At 44.0% G+C, this 17427-nt stretch overlaps 1 protein-coding gene across 2 annotated transcripts in view; it reads left to right on the forward strand.

Moving 5' to 3' along the window:
* LOC144943016 (uncharacterized) overlaps window positions 1–15028 on the forward strand; it is a 28778-nt gene extending 13750 nt beyond the window's left edge. The window contains exons 5-9 of one of the 2 annotated variants that reach the window (XM_078870146.1): window positions 3570–3771; window positions 10228–10316; window positions 10978–11055; window positions 11761–11928; window positions 12753–15028. In XM_078870146.1, coding sequence (XP_078726272.1) covers window positions 3570–3771; window positions 10228–10316; window positions 10978–11055; window positions 11761–11928; window positions 12753–14312 — 2097 coding nt within the window. In that variant the 3' untranslated portion in view covers window positions 14313–15028. The remainder of the gene's footprint in view (window positions 1–3569; window positions 3772–10227; window positions 10317–10977; window positions 11056–11760; window positions 11929–12752) is intronic. The other variant, XM_078870147.1, reaches the window with a different exon arrangement.
* The last annotated feature ends 2399 nt before the right edge of the window (window positions 15029–17427 follow it).

Raw genomic sequence — 17427 nt, forward strand, 5'->3', positions numbered from 1 at the left:
GCTGGACAGTGTGCTCATGACCGGCTCCAGTTTAATAGCAGAGGTCTCACTCCAAATCAGTTGAGCGGCCTCATCTTTTCATCGGTTGCGTAACGCTGTGTGGAAGCTACCTAGTCTGTCGCTCTGCACAAAGCTTCAGGTCTTCTTGGCCATGGTCATTCCCTCCCTTCTCTACGCTTGCGAAACGTGGACCCCCCTAATGGAACATCTTCGCCGGTTATAAACATTTAGGCTGGCCTGCCTGCAATCCATCCTGGGTTTAACCAGGTTGGATTGTGTGAGGAGCTCACAAATCCTTGAAAGATCGGGGCAAAATACCATCGGTGAGCTCCTCCAGCAGGCAAGGCTGCGTTGGCTGGGCCATGTAGCCCACATGCCCAGCCACTGCATGCCTAAACAGCTTTTGTTCAGCCGGATCGAGGAGGCAAAACGGGCGCGGCACGGACTAGAGAGGAGATGGAGTGATGTGGTACAGGAGGATGTGGAGCTTAAGCCGATGACTGGTACCAGCGGTGTCAAGATCGGCCTCTGTGGAGGAGGCTCGTGAAGGACGCTACTGGGCAGTTTGAAGCAGTCACGCTCCAACAACAATGGAGGGCAGAGGAGCGACGCTCACAACAACGAGCGGAGCGCCGGGTGGCTAAAGCACAGCAAGTTGGCACAGTAAGGGACAAAGGTGGTGCATCAGCCGGTCGTTTCAGTCGACCTGTGGCATCTGGGTCTGCCCCGTGACCTCCTGCCAGCGGGCGTTGGATACTTTACGTGGCCTCAAGATGCACAGCCTGACACAAGCGTCGTGGTGACGTCACCGCCACTTAGTGGCGAATGGTGGTTGTTATTGTTGTTGCCATGGCCACCGTAGGTGCTCGCTATCAGTGCTTGCCCCAACTGCCTGTGTAGGCTACATAGGGGGTCTTTATCTTTATATTTCCGTGTGTCATGTATGTCTGTGCCGATGCATCTGTATATATATTATATGGGGAGCGGTAGTGCAACGGTTAGCACGCTGCGCTACGAACACGGTAACCCGAGTTTGATTCCTACTTGCAGCCAATACTAGTGACGATTTTATGAATCGGTCCTGGGCCTCCCCTAGGTCGACTCAGCCTCAAATGATTACCTGGTGTGATGTGTAAAAATCGGCACTGGGTAGACAGGCGGCCAGGAGTGGTGCTGGCTACCGACCCCCTCGTGTGCCGTGCTGGCCTTAATAGGTGCTCGCTAACATCACTTGCCCCAACGGTTTGTTCAAGGGGGATCCTTTTTTTTGTCTTTGCGTGTCGTATCCCAACACATACGTGCAGACACGGAAATATCAAGACCTACAGACGTAGATCCGCAACACATTCCTACTGGTAGCCAACCAAGCGGACAGTACTTGTGGCCATAATATAGGTTTTTTGGTTAGATCGCGTAAATATAAATGTGTCATTAAACCAGCCACCACCCGACACAGACAATTAGTAAGGGTTATCATGTAAACAAAACATGCCAATTCGTTACTTGTTCAGAAAATTGGTGTGTTGAAGAGTAAACCCACAACATTTACAATTCGAGTACGACTTTTGACCAGTTATTACAACCAGCATCATCAAAAACAGTACTGCTCTTCGCTCGCCATAGAATTGGAAGTGGGCAGCTGTGCTGTGCTGCTACTGCTCTCTTTTTGTCGCGCCGTGCGGTTGGGAGTGAAGCAGCCCAACAAGTCGCCCTCTGCACACGTAAACACGTGGATATCAGCTCCCGTTCATTCCTGTGTGCTCTATGACCCCCTGTGCTGCTCCCGTTCTACTGTCATGTGCACCGATGCCCACTTTATTGAGAGCGATATTGGAACGTAAACTAAAGATTGATTTGATTAATTAATTCCTTAACTTGACTGTGCTTCGATGGCTTAAATTTGTTGCGAATACTGTATACGCAACATTTAAAATTAAGTTCCTTTTGGTATAAACTGCAGGATTGTATTTGTATGAAAGGTAAAAGTGCAAACCTGCAATTGCCTGCGCACACCACTGCTGGTGGAAGGGCCTCGACTAGAGGGAGATCGAGAGAGCCCCTCCAGACAGTTCAGTATTTGGCCTACTCTTCCATGCTGGTAAGCCTTATTGGAAAAGAGGGGAGTACCCATACTTTACCAACTGTCGCATGAACATTTTTACTGCTGGGTGGACATAGGCAGTGGGGGGAGGGGAGGAGGGTTGAGGGGGGATTTATGAAACTTTCCCGATTGCTTGAACCGCCATGCTGGGGATGGAACTGGTGTGGCCTCTGGATTGTAAGTCTGGGATTGCTCACCATTGCACCGTCGCAGCATACCTTTATGAACTCGTGCAAAATGTAAGAGATGTTTTATCAGTTGCAGTGGAAGGTTCCCCGAGGTTCAAAGGAAGGGTTACCCCTCAATCCCCCGAGACACTAACAATACCCACATAGCTTTCGTGACTGCAGGGATTCATCTTCTTGGTTCTTTCGGTAAAGTCACGTAGAAGGGAAGTAATAAAATATTAAAAATAAAACATAATATAACAATTTTCACGACGTTTCGGCCACAACGCAAGCAGCCGTCCTCAGGTGAAAACCAGGTCTGTCGAGGCGACAGCGTCTGAAGAGCCCCTCTGCAAACAGCGTCTGAATTTCAGACGCTGTCGCCTCGACAGACCTGGTTTTCACCTGATGACGGCTGCTTGCGTTGTGGCCGAAACGTCGTGAGAATTGTTATATTATGTTTTATTTTTATTATTTTATTACTTCCCTTCTACGTGACTTTACCGAAAGAACCAAGAAGATGAATACCCACATAGTCAAGGGGCCTCATGCTGCCAATGATTATGTTAATAATTACTCTTGATTTCTCCCACACTTACAGACATGTAAATAAAAGCACTCTGACTCTGTGTGTGTTAGTCATACTTGTTGGGACTCTGCCATGGTGGAGTAGTTGGTACACAATCCAGAGGCCACCGGTTCCATCTCCCGGTGAGGCCACTGGTTCCATCTCCCGGTGAAGCCACTGGTTCCATCTCCCAGTTAGGCACTTGAAACAATGGTGCGGGTTTCTTGAATGCCTCCCGCCTCTGTCCACCCAGCAATATAAATGTTTATGTCACAGTCAATCGGAAAGTCGCCTGTGGTGGGGTTAAAGTGTGTGTATTCTCACGGCTTCCAAGACATCTTGAAGCGTTGGCCAAATACCTTCCAGAGGGGCTCTTCAGAGCTCAGTCTGGTAGAAGCCTTGCTCAAGCTTGGGATTTTATGTACTCATGCAATTTGATCAGGTATACTTTACGTATGTTTTTAAATTAGTTTTAGTGATTTACTTACCTTTCCTATACTTTGCGCTCCCATCATTTTTTTGTGTTGTTGATATAACTTTCTGACCCAGCCCCTTACTGGACAACTGTGAAAAAGAGCTCCATTGCTCATCGGATTTCTCCAGGATAAAGAAACGTTCTGATTTGAAAGCCCACCCACCAGCGGTGGTGCAAGCGAGCAATTGCGGGGTCACGTCGGCCCACAGCCGCCCGTGCGCGTAACATAGACGCGGCGGCTCGGCACCGTGTGCGCAGTCGCCGCTGCACCTGGCCATCATCACGGAGCAGGAGGCGCTCGTGGCCGTGCTGCTGAGTGGAGGAGCTTCCCCCGCTGCCCTGGACCGTCATGGCATGAATGCTGTGCACCTGGCGTGCAGCGCCGGCCAGACCGACGTGCTTGCCCTGCTGCTCGCCCAGCCAGCCTGCCGAGCGCTCCTCAACAGCCACGACTTTGCCGGTGTGTCCGCGGCGCCTGGCCGGTTTCCTCCCGTAGTCGACATTCACATATCCCTGTCTGCTTACATTCCAATGCAGGTGTCACCCCACGTTCGTTTTGATGGTTTCCTGTAAATACATTTTACGATGAATAGTTATGAGGAGTAATTTGTCGAAGCCATATTTTATTACTGCAAGTGTATTAAATCTAATATTCAATCTTAATTTTAGAACTTTCGTGACTGCAGGAATTATTATTTGGTTCTTTCGGTTAAGTCACGTCTAAAGATAAAATAATAAATTAGATTAAATAATAGAATACGACGTTTCGATTGCAACACAAGCAATCATCATCAGGTATAATGAAATAGCGACATAAAATCTAACCAGAAAACTATAGACAGACATATTAGCAGACAGATATTACCAAGATACATAGCGGGAGCAACACAGGTAACAGAGAGGGGTGATCGTCTCTGTGGGGTGGCCTTAAATAGACAGAGGGGGGGGCGGAGGCAGAGAGAAGGAAGGGGGGTTAGAGAAAAAATTAGCATATCAATGAGTGGTCAACAGACGTGGTGCTGCATGGCAAGTAAGCCTGAAAATCAGGAGGACACACTAAAATTAAATAACCTAGTAAAATATCGAAATGTAATGTAATACAACACAGAGGGTCGGTCAACACACAATTAACGCATAGCCTGGTTGATTACGTATTTCACAAGATTGCTAAGTTAGAATTTAAGTGTGAACATTCTAAAGAGGACACAGGCAGAGAAAACAAGTCGCCAGAGAGAGAGAAAAAAGATAAGCTTAAAACTTCCCCGTAGAAGTGGTTCAATCTTAATTTTAGAACTTTCGTGACTGCAGGAATTATTATTTGGTTCTTTCGGTTAAGTCACGTTTAAAGATAAAATAATAAATTAGATTAAATAATAGAATACGACGTTTCGATTGCAACACAAGCAATCATCATCAGGTATAATGAAATAGCGACATAAAATCTAACCAGAAAACTATAGACAGACATATTAGCAGACAGATATCACCAAGATACATAGCGGGAGCAACACAGGTAACAGAGAGGGGTGATCGTCTCTGTGGGGTGGCCTTAAATAGACAGAGGGGGGGGCGGAGGCAGAGAGAAGGAAGGGGGGTTAGAGAAAAAATTAGCATATCAATGAGTGGTCAACAGACGTGGTGCTGCATGGAAAGTAAGCCTGAAAATCAGGAGGACACACTAAAATTAAATAACCTAGTAAAATATCGAAATGTAATGTAATACAACACAGAGGGTCGGTCAACACACAATTAACGCATAGCCTGGTTGATTACGTATTTCAAAGATTGCGAAGTTAGAATTTAAGTGTGAACATTCTAAAGAGGACACAGGCAGAGAAAACAAGTCGCCAGAGAGAGAGAAAAAAGATAAGCTTAAAACTTCCCCGTAGAAGTGGTTCAATCTTAATTTTAGAACTTTCGTGACTGCAGGAATTATTATTTGGTTCTTTCGGTTAAGTCACGTCTAAAGATGAAATAATAAATTAAATTAAATAATAGAATACGACGTTTCGATTGCAACACAAGCAATCATCATCAGGTATAATGAAATAGCGACATAAAATCTAACCAGAAAACTATAGACAGACATTAGCAGACAGATATCACCAAGATACATAGCGGGAGCAACACAGGTAACAGAGAGGGGTGATCATCTATGTGGGGTGGCCTTAAATAGACAGAGGGGGGGGGCAGAGGCAGAGAGAAGGAAGGGGGGTTAGATAAAAAATTAGCATATCAATGAGTGGTCAACAGACGTGGTGCTGCACGGCAAGTAAGCCTGAAATTCAGGAGGACACACTAAAATTAAATAACCTAGTAAAATATCGAAATGTAATGTAATACAACACAGAGGGTCGGTCAACACACAATTAACGCATAGCCTGGTTGATTACGTATTTCAAAGATTGCTAAGTTAGAATTTAAGTGTGAACATTCTAAAGAGGACACAGGCAGAGAAAACAAGTCGCCAGAGAGAGAGAAAAAAGATAAGCTTAAAACTTCCCCGTAGAAGTGGTTCAATCTTAATTTTAGAACTTTCGTGACTGCAGGAATTATTATTTGGTTCTTTCGGTTAAGTCACGTCTAAAGATAAAATAATAAATTAAATTAAATAATAGAATTCGACAGGGAAGTTTTAAGCTTATCTTTTTTTTCTCTCTCTGGCGACTTGTTTTCTCTGCCTGTGTCCTCTTTAGAATGTTCACACTTAAATTCTAACTTAGCAATCTTTGAAATACGTAATCAACCAGGCTATGCGTTAATTGTGTGTTGACCGACCCTCTGTGTTGTATTACATTACATTTCGATATTTTACTAGGTTATTTAATTTTAGTGTGTCCTCCTGATTTTCAGGCTTACTTGCCGTGCAGCACCACGTCTGTTGACCACTCATTGATATGCTAATTTTTTCTCTAACCCCCCTTCCTTTTCTCTGCCTCTGCCCCCCCTCTGTCTATTTAAGGCCACCCCACAGAGGCGATCACCCCTCTCTGTTACCTGTGTTGCTCCCGCTATGTATCTTGGTGATATATGTCTGCTAATATGTCTGTCTATAGTTTTCTGGTTAGATTTTATGTCGCTATTTCATTATACCTGATGATGATTGCTTGTGTTGCAATCGAAACGTCGTATTCTATTATTTAATTTAATTTATTATTTTATCTTTAGACGTGACTTAACCGAAAGAACCAAATAATAAATCTAATATTGGTTATGCTTGTCCACAGGTTTCAACATCTTATGCCCACATGGTTGCGTTTGCTCTCGTGTCTATTTTGATTGAATTTGCTCTGATTTCTATTTACTTCATCGTTGTGCTCAATTGCACTTTATTACTTTTGTCATATTGGTGACCCATGTCAACCTGGCAAATGAGAGCCATCTTTGTTTGTTGAGTTATTGCCTTGTTAAAGAATAAACTTTACGTTTTACATTTTTCATGTTTATCTCGTTTATATGAAACGAAAACTAAACAATTTTTTATTTCCCCAGGTAAGGCCCACTGAGCTGTGTAGCTCTTTTTCAGAAGCGACTTGACCACAAATGATAGCTCAACGAAGTTTCTTATCACGTGGAAAAATCATAGCAGCCAAATACTCTTAAGCGCATGTTTATAAATGTGGGGGGAAAAACCGGAGGACCCAGAGAAAAATCCATGCAACCATAGGGAGAACATGCAAACTCCAAATAAAGAGGCATCAGGGTCAGGATCAAACCCACGACCTCTTGCATACCAGGCGAGGGAGTTAACATCTCGCCACCAAGACTGGCCGTGCTGCTTTCCTGTCCTCCACTTTGCCCTGTGAGCCGTGTTAAGTGTCGAGTTGACGTTGCTTGACCCGGTGATAACTCAAGAGAGACCTCCAGGCTCAATCTCATGTGCTGTGTCCTTGTCTCTCCATCTCACCTCGGGCTGCCTCTTGGTCGGCACTGCAATGCTGCTCAACCACAGCTATAAATGCTCTAAATCACGCATTGTCTTTGTATTGTTCGCCTTTTGCTGTTCTGTGGTCTGACACTGGTGAGACGAGGCCATGAAGAAGGCTGTCTCTGGTGTAGGCCAGTTTCAAAGACAATGCAAATATTATCAGAGCATGTTTGTTTGCATGTTCACCACAAGTACGTGTGGTTAATGCGGACTTGATGCCTTGCAAGAGGTTTCTATTTGGTGTTTGAACATCTTAACACCTCCTGTTTTATTTTTCGATTTAAAGCTTTCGTGACTGCAGGGATTCATCTTCTTGGTTCTTTCGGTAAAGTCACGTAGAAGGGAAGTAATACAATAATCAAAATAAAACATAATAAAATAAAATAATTCTCACGACGTTTCGGCTACAATGCAAGCAGCCGTCTTCAGGTGAAGAATGAGACACTACCAAGCTAGGAGCTTATATATAAGCTGGGTTGGAGGTGGAAGAGCGCCTTAACAAAAAGAATGTGCATATGAAGAGGAATTTAGCATATTCATGGGAAATGCGTAGGAGGTGGGTGGGGGGGTTTCATAGTCATATTATGCCCATGCATTATGCAGGATCAACAGCACCAAGGGGGGGTGCAGGGAGTAGCATTAACAAAGGAAAGGAATGTTAATAGTATGTAGCTGCAGTTACTAAACAACCACGTAGAAAACTAAAGTATAAACTACATAAAAAACTAAAGTATAAACTGCATAGCACCATCAGTATACTTACTATACTCTACAATAAGCTGAGTTACTAACAGCAAGTAATACATTACAATTCTACGTCGTAAAAATTATATAATATGCTTCCATCTAAATGTTATTCTCTTACATCACACGAGCATACACCGTACTATATACTGCCATATATAAAGCCAACATTAAATTATATACTGTATTGCTATAAACCACCCTATACCTTATACATTTTAATATAACACTATGTATTATTCTACTCACCCTAATGTGTATCACACTGCTATACGTTTACTATACAATTACGATACTATATATTACTTTGTACATTGTATTAAGCATATAAATGTTATACTATTTGTTATTATACGCTGTACCATTGGCCGTCGTGTCAATGGGTGAGTCGTGGGGGGAAAACTTGCAGCGGAGCAAAGAATCCATTCCCTGCGGAGAATACAATGCCAGTGAGTGGAACGCGGTCTGAAAGTCACCGTAAACGTGAACACAATCAGTTAAGATCCGAAATGGTTTATTACGTCCTTCCAATGATTGCTAAGCCAGAATCCATCTTCTCGGTTAAAATTGTCTCTGTGTTTGTATATGTGGATCGCCTCATGAACGAATCTCTCATGGTAGCCAGATGGCTTGCAGAGAGCCTCTGTCTTGGAGAAGTCAATGTCATGTGAGCCCACTGAGTTGTAACAGTGATCTGCCACAGCTGAGGTGTTTGTCCTACCGTGTTTCAGGTCTGCTTTATGTTCACGGATGCGGTCCGAGACATGTCGTTTGGTTTCCCCAATGTAACTGCTACCACAGAGGCAACTTAGTTTGTAGACGCCAGGGTACTGTATGTCTGGAACCACATCTTTTACAGACGGTACCAGATCACGGATTTTATGTACTGTGTTGAATCGGACCTGGATCTTGTGTTTAATCAGGATTTTGGAGATCTTTTTTGTGACCCCAGCAATGTAGGGTAAGGTGATGGTCTTGAAAGGCTCCTCAACAGGATCCTTCTTGATGGTTGGAGTGATGGCTTTGCGGATTGTGTAGTCGGAGTAACCATTAGCCTTAAGAGCTTGGCGTACGTGTTTGAGTTCACTGGCAATGTGTTCCTGGTCGGAGATGCATTGGGCTCTATGGAAGTCGAAAAAGATGGCAAGCTACCCTTTTTGGATGTCCTAATCAAAAGGAGACCTGATGGTTCAATGAGCCACTCTGTCTACAGGAAAGCCACCCATTCGGATGCTTACCTAAAACCGGATTCCCACCACCATCCATCCCAGAAGAATTCCCTCATCAATACAGTATATAATTTAATGTTGGGTTTATATATGGCAGTATATAGTACGGTGTATGCTCGTGTGATGTAAGAGAATAAAGTTTAGATGGAAGCATATTATATAATTTTTACGACGTAGAATTGTAATGTATTACTTGCTGTTAGTAACTCAGCTTATTGTAGAGTATAGTAAGTATACTGATGGTGCTATGCAGTTTATACTTTAGTTTTTTATGTAGTTTATACTTTAGTTTTCTACGTGGTTGTTTAGTAACTGCAGCTACATACTATTAACATTCCTTTCCTTTGTTAATGCTACTCCCTGCACCCCCCCCCTTGGTGCTGTTGATCCTGCATAATGCATGGGCATAATATGACTATGAAACCCCCCCACCCACCTCCTACGCATTTCCCATGAATATGCTAAATTCCTCTTCATATGCACATTATTTTTGTTAAGGCGCTCTTCCACCTCCAACCCAGCTTATATATAAGCTCCTAGCTTGGTAGTGTCTCATTCTTCACCTGAAGACGGCTGCTTGCGTTCTAGCCGAAACGTCGTGAGAATTATTTTATTTTATTATGTTTTATTTTTATTATTTTATTACTTCCCTTCTACGTGACTTTACCGAAAGAACCAAGAAGATGAACCTCCTGTTTTATTGCCAGAAATGGTAAAACCTGTTCTTATTTTTAATACTATTTTTATGTTTGTTTTAAAGCATATATACACAAGTGAAATTCCATTCTGTCTCCTCATATACAACAGTATTTAGCTCATCAGCTTTTCAGGATATTGGCTTTCCAGACCAATATTATGCTGCTCAATAATATTGGTCTGAAAAGCCAATAGGCGGATAGATTAACACATTATTACGTCAAGGGAATATGTTGAAATCGTTGAAAGAGTGAAACAAAGCACGTACTTTGATCTTTTTCTTAGAATTATGACAATGTCGTGCTGTTTGCGTGTACAGGGATGACTCCACTGCACGTGGCAGTGAAGGGAAGTTGCGTCAGTGCTGTGTCCCGTCTGCTTGAGAATCAAGTCAATGTCGACGCCTTAGTAAGCGACTGCAAAATAAACATGCTTGCCCGAATGACAGTGTTGCTTATTATAAGTCCCAGCAAAGGGGATTTTAGAGTATAAAGTATGAAGTGGTGTCGCTGTTATGGACTTACCCTGTTAAAAACCGACCAAATTGTGTGTACGTATGTTGAACTTCTTTCGCACCGTACGTAGCCAATCGTGCTAATCGGAGGCGTGGGGGAAGGACAACAAGCTAAACATAAAAGCAGATCTTAAGACATAAATTGGTCAGAGGGTTGTCTAAAAGCTATAAATAAACCAGCGCCAAAAAGAAAAGCCTTTTCGGCCAAGGCTACATATGATGTCACGTTCCATGCGTGCGCCTCGTGATAATGTCACCGTGTGTCGTATCAAGAGGAGCGCAAATATTGTGACGTCATCTCGTGTGCCTCGGAAGATGATGTTTATAATCGTCTGCAGTGATCACTCCACTGCTGGATGAAGGCCTCAAATTGTCGCCATCCCTTTTTCAAACTTTCTCATTTTTGCCAACTTTTATTCATCAGTGTCAATGCTTATGATCTGTATGTCACAGCAGGTCGCGCACATTAACAAATAATCCTTATTTACACGTTGGATAGCGATACATAATCAATGCACATGTGTGGTTTTTCCTCCTTGTTATACTGTTTCATAGGATTGGAAAAACGGAGCCTCTGCTTTAATCTACGCAGTGGAAAATGACAACAAAGAGATTGTAGAACTTCTAATCAAGGTATCTTATGCTTTCGATTCCTTTGTATTGTCACCTCGCCAAGCTTCCGTGATGGCTTGCTCATGTCAAGTCTCTCCAATGTGCTTACGGTTTGTCCGTCATTTTGTTTGCCATGATGTCCAACGTTTTGCTCCCAGCACGTGGCGCTGAAACATCGGATTTTCAGCACGTGGGGGTGATACGTAGCACACGGCATTCACGATCCACGACAGATGCATGGAATGTTAATCATTGGCAGTGATACATTTGCATAAAATTAGTAAATATGTACTCATTACCTTAACATATGCTTCGCATCTGATTGGTTGTGCCCTGAAATGGCATGGATTCTATTTCAGGAAGCCTGGTCAGGTGAAATTGTTAAGCTCAGTTCCTGAGTTCTCATCTTGAGGCCTGGATACGTTTTTCCCTGATGATGTTTGGGGTACTTCCAAATGAAACGTCACGTATCTCATACCAACATTTTTCTGTGAGTCTTGCTCTTCAACTTGCCGGTGAGCTGAAGCAATATATAATCGGCGCATTAAATGTCTGTCGTCGACGTGGCAATCTAATTTGCTGAGCTGTTGTCGGGTTGGCGGAGGGTTTCACAACGCATTATTTGGTCAGATCATTACGTGGCGAAACCCAAACATCTCTTGTGAATCACAGTCGTGTCTATGAAATCCTGCGTGTTAACGCTGCGGTTTTGCTGCCTTGTTGCAGAATGGTGCGAATGTGAACCAGCAGACGTACGGCGGCAATGCAGCCGTGCACGTGGCGAGTGGCCGGGGCCTGCTCGAGATCACGTGCCTCCTCGTGAGGCACGGCGCCAACGTTGGACTCAAGAACACGCAGAATGACAATGCCTACACGGTCACCACCAACCAGCAGGTATTGTATGTCATGTTCAAATTATTTTAAAAGCTGTTCTTATTTTTACCAGGTAAGGCCTACTCAGTTGTATATAGCTCTTTTTTTCAGAAGCGACCTGTCCACAAATGATAGCCCATTGAAGTGGCTTATCACGTGGAAATGTATTGCAGCCAAATACTCTAAACGCATGTTGATTCTAAATGTGGAGGGAACAACCGGAGGACCTGGACAAAAATCCACGTGACCACGGGGAGAACATGTGAACCCCAAATAGGCATTAGGGTCGGGATCGAACCCCTGACCTCCTGTATACCAGGCGAGGCAGCTAACATCCCTCCACCACGGCACCCCTGGACCACGCCGTTCAACTCGGCATGGTCCAAATGTTCCATCCATTACAGCTATCTCCATCCTCGTGATACTAATTTGCACAATGATGTTGCCGTTGTGTTACGGTCAGCGCACTGGCCTTGTAATTCTCGAGGTTGCGGGTTAAATTCAATCATCCAGCGTGGCAGCAGAAGCAATGGTGCAACTTTATTACATCCCTACCCCCTGCCCAGTAACATAAATGGGTGCACTACAGTTGATCGGTAGGTTGCAGTGGTGGGGTAAAATGTGGGTATGCCCACCTCTTACAAGACGTCTTGAAGAGTAGGCCAGTTATACCCTCGAGATTGGCTCTTTGTTGCTCCCTCTCGTGGAGGTCCTTTTGCCAGCAATGGCCTGAGCAATAAATTGCAGGGCTGCACCTTTACCTTTTCATACTTTGTGTTTTCTCGCCAATGCAAGTACATTGATATATGAGTCTACTCATACTGTGTTACGCACCTCTCTCTTAGGTAATCGATATTTTAAAAGGAAGAAACGCCAAACTTCACGTGACGGGTTCTGATAAATGTTCATTGCACAGTCAACATGGTGGCAACTCTCCAAACAAACCGCGTGATCTCCCAAAAGGTCCCGCGACCACCAGCATGTTGATCAACCGAGCAAGCCAGACTGACGAGCCAACAATGAGTGTACCATCATCACCCCGTCAAAATTCTCCTGTGCAAAACACAAGGCAGCCTGTGGATGGCAGCAAACAAGGCGAAGAGACGAGTGCTTCAAATACAGAGGGCAGTGTTACCGGGGCGCCATCTACTGGAGAAGCGACTAAGTCCATTGGTCAGGGACGTATAATTATGAAACGTGCAACTGCAAAGACGACGCGACCATGTGTGGTGGTTTCCTCCTCTGCAGATTCTCGCGATGAAGTTAAAGTCAAGCTTCAGGCTGCCATACGATCCAGAGTAGCAACGGCAACCTTCAAAACGACCCCGGGCACTTTATCGCAGCGAGCACAGGTCCCGTCCATCGTGACCTTGCATCCAGTGACCCCCGTGATAAAAGTTGTGACCACTTCGAGCTCGACTGCCTCCAAAGCTGCAAATGCATCTCACACTTTGACGAAAACTACACCTTCGGTCAAGGAGTCTTATATCTCCTTCGCAAAAGAGTGGCTGTCAACCGCAAAGGTAACGCCGCCGCCGAAATGTATAGCCACATCAGTCATAACAAAACGGCTTGAACTTGAAACCAAACAAAGTTCTAAAGATCCATGCACCCTACAACTTGAACCCACACAAAGCTCTAAAGATCCATGCACCCTACAACTTGAACCCACACAAAGCTCTAAAGATACATGCACCCTACAACTTGAACCCACACAAAGTTCTAAAGATCCATGCACCCTACAACTTGAACCCACACAAAGCTCTAAAGATCCATGCACCCTACAACTTGAACCCAAACAAAGTTCTAAAGATCCATGCACCCTACAACTTGAACCCACACAAAGCTCTAAAGATCCATGCACCCTACAGCTTGAACCCAAACAAAGTTCTAAAGATCCATGCACCCTACAACTTGAACCCACACAAAGTTCTAAAGATCCATGTACCCTACAACTTGAACCCAAACAAAGTTCTAAAGATCCATGCACCCTACAACTTGAACCCACACAAAGTTCTAAAGATCCATGCACCCTACAACTTGAACCCACACAAAGCTCTAAAGATCCATGCACCCTACAACTTGAACCCAAACAAAGTTCTGAAGATCCATGCACCCTACAACTTGAACCCAAACAAAGTTCTGAAGATCCATGTACCCTACAACTTGAACCCAAACAAAGCTCTAAAGATACATGCACCCTACAACTTGAACCCACACAAAGTTCTGAAGATCCATGCACCCTACAACTTGAACCCAAACAAAGTTCTAAAGATCCATGTACCCTACAACTTGAACACACACAAAGCTCTGAGGATCCTTGCAAACTCGAACCCAAACAAAGTTCTAAGGAACCACGCAAGTCTATCATTTCCAAAGACGTCGTAACCACTCAAGCATCCTAAAGGAATGCATTTCTTTTACAATGTTTATACAAACGAGTGTAGTATTGATGCATTGTTTAGTTTTTGTAATACCGTGCTGTCCAGATTATAAGACACTTTTTTTTTTACCAAAAATTGCGGCTGCCTCACAGTCTGGGTATGTATGAATGTGTTAATGTATATTTGTCCTTGTAAGTGTGCGTGAACAGATTTGTGTAACGTTATTTCGACTGGGCACAAGTTTGAAGTATATATTACCTTCTGGAGTATCTCTTAATCTGTAGAATACGGAACATGTGCATTTTATTATTGTATTGTGTGGTCAGATATATATGATGCAAGTACTGTATATTTAATATCGCGATATTTGTTCTAAAATATTGTAAATTTTGAGACCACAGCGATGTTGGCTCTGCACACCGGTAACCCAGCGTGAGAGGCGCTGAAAGCAAATCACCAAATAAATGATGAGCCAGGAGGATGTTTCTTGCTTGCTAGGATATGCCTGTCAAACCCTTTATCAGTTCCTACCTAATTACAGACCTTCAGACCTTTTTGGCCCTTATAAATATCCACGTTCATCCTACAGTCCCATAACAGGGATAAACACAAATAAAGACATTTATTTGCCCTTATTGAAACGGCTGTACGCCGAATGTACCTGAAAACTCAGTTTCCCTGTTCAACAAAAATACGACTAAACCGCATGGGTTGACGGACGCAAGGGAGATACACAAAGACACCGATTGGTGCGCTGCAGAATAGACTCCGCCTCTTATGGGTGCATGTAGCCAATGAGAGTGCGTGAGGGGCGGAGCCACAGTGAGTGAGGGGCGTAGCTAAGGGAGACACGGGGCTTGACCAATCAGAAGGCTTGCGTGTTTAACATGGTAAAGTCACGTAGAATGGAAATAATAAAATAATAAAAATAAAACAATAAAATAATTCTCACGACGTTTCGGCCACAACGCAAGCAGCCGTCCTCAGGTGAAGAACAGGTCTGTCGATAAGACAGAGTCTGAATGACACGTCCTGGGTTTGGAGCGTCTATTTAAGCTGGGAGGGAGGAGGAAGAGCGCCTTGACAAAATAATTTGCATATCAAGAGGAATTTTACCATATATATGTAATATTACACTATGTATTATTCTACCCACCTTACTGCACACCACACTGCTTCATATTCACCATACAACTACGAATTTTAGCATATTTATGGGAAATGCAGATATGCGACTACTACTACTTGTGATTACTATACACCACCCTATACCGTATACATTGTAATATTACACTATGTATTATTCTAGCCACCCTACTGCACACCACACTGCTGCATATTCACCATACAACTACGACACCATGTATTACCTTGTACATTGTATTAAACATTACAATTTTCTACTATTTATTATTATACAATCCGCTATACACTATACCATTGACCGTCGCGTGAAAGATACTAAGAGGAAGCAGCGAAATATGTCAATGGGAGAGGTGTGGTTGGAGACTTGCAGCGGAGCAAAGAATCCATTCTCTGCGGAAAATACAAGATATATAGTCAATGCCAGTGAGTGGAACGCGGTCTAAAAGTCACTGTAAACGTGAACACAATCAGTTAAGATCCGAAATGGTGTATTACGTCCTTCCAATGATTACTGAGCCAGAATCTATCTTCTCGGTTGAAATTGTCTCTGTGTTTGTATATGTGGATCGCCTCATGAACGAATCTCTCATGGTAGCCAGATGGCTTGCAGAGAACCTCTGTCTTGGAGAAGTCAATGTCATGTGAGCCCACTGAATTGTAACAGTGATCTGCCACGGCTGAGGTGTTTGTCCTACCGTGTTTCAAATCTGTTTTATGTTCACGGATTCGGTCCGAGACATGTCGTTTGGTTTCTCCAATGTAACTGCTACCACAGAGGCAACTTAGTTTGTAGACGCCAGGGTACTGTATGTCTGGAACCACATCTTTTACAGACGGGATCAGATCACGGATTTTTTGTACTGTGTTGAATCGGACCTGGGAGGGAGGAGGGGGTACCCCCCCTGGTGAGACACTGCTTAACCAATACATACTTCACCTGGAATGAAACTTTCTACAAACAAACTGAGGGCACCCTAATGGGCTCCCCCCTATCTCCGGTTGTAGCCAACGTTTTCATGGATAAATTTGAGACTGACGCCATCCAGACTGCCACTCTACGCCCGACCTTATGGAAGAAGTACGTAGATGACACTTTTGTCATCTGGCCACATGGTGATGAGGAAATTCTTCTGGGATGGATGGTGGTGGGAATCCGGTTTTAGGTAAGCATCCGTATGGGTGGCTTTCCTGTAGACAGAGTGGCTCATTGAACCATCAGGTCTCCTTTTAATTAGGACATCCAAAAAGGGTAGCTTGCCATCTTTTTCGACTTCCATGGTGAATCTGATGGCTGGGTGTATTGAATTGATGTGGTCGAGGAATTGGTCTAGAGCAGGCCGGTCATGTGGCCAGATGACAAGTGGCATCTACGTACTTCTTCCATAAGGTCTGGCGTAGAGTGGCAGTCTGGATGGCGTCAGTCTCAAATTTCTCCATGAAAACGTTGGCTACAACCGGAGAGAGGGGGGAGCCCATTAGGGTGCCCTCGGTTTGTTTGTAGAAAGTTCCATTCCAGGTGAAGTATGTATTGGTTAAGCAGTGTCTCACCAGGGGGGGTACCCCCTCCTCCCTCCCAGGTCCGATTCAACACAGTACATAAAATCCGTGATCTGGTCCCGTCTGTAAAAGATGTGGTTTCAGACATACAGTTCCCTGGCGTCTACAAACTAAGTTGCCTCTGTGGTAGCAGTTACATTGGAGAAACCAAACGACATGTCTCGGACCGAATCCGTGAACATAAAGCAGACTTGAAACACGGTAGGACAAACACCTCAGCCGTGGCAGATCACTTACAATTCAGTGGGCTCACATGACATTGACTTCTCCAAGACAGAGGTTCTCTGCAAGCCATCTGGCTACCATGAGAGATTCGTTCATGAGGCGATCCACATATACAAACACAGAGACAATTTCAACCGAGAAGATGGATTCTGGCTCAGTAATCATTGGAAGGACGTAATAAACCATTTCGGATCTTAACTGATTGTGT

The sequence above is a fragment of the Lampetra fluviatilis genome, chromosome 29 (assembly GCF_964198595.1).
Source record: "Lampetra fluviatilis chromosome 29, kcLamFluv1.1, whole genome shotgun sequence".
NCBI lineage: Eukaryota > Metazoa > Chordata > Hyperoartia > Petromyzontiformes > Petromyzontidae > Lampetra > Lampetra fluviatilis.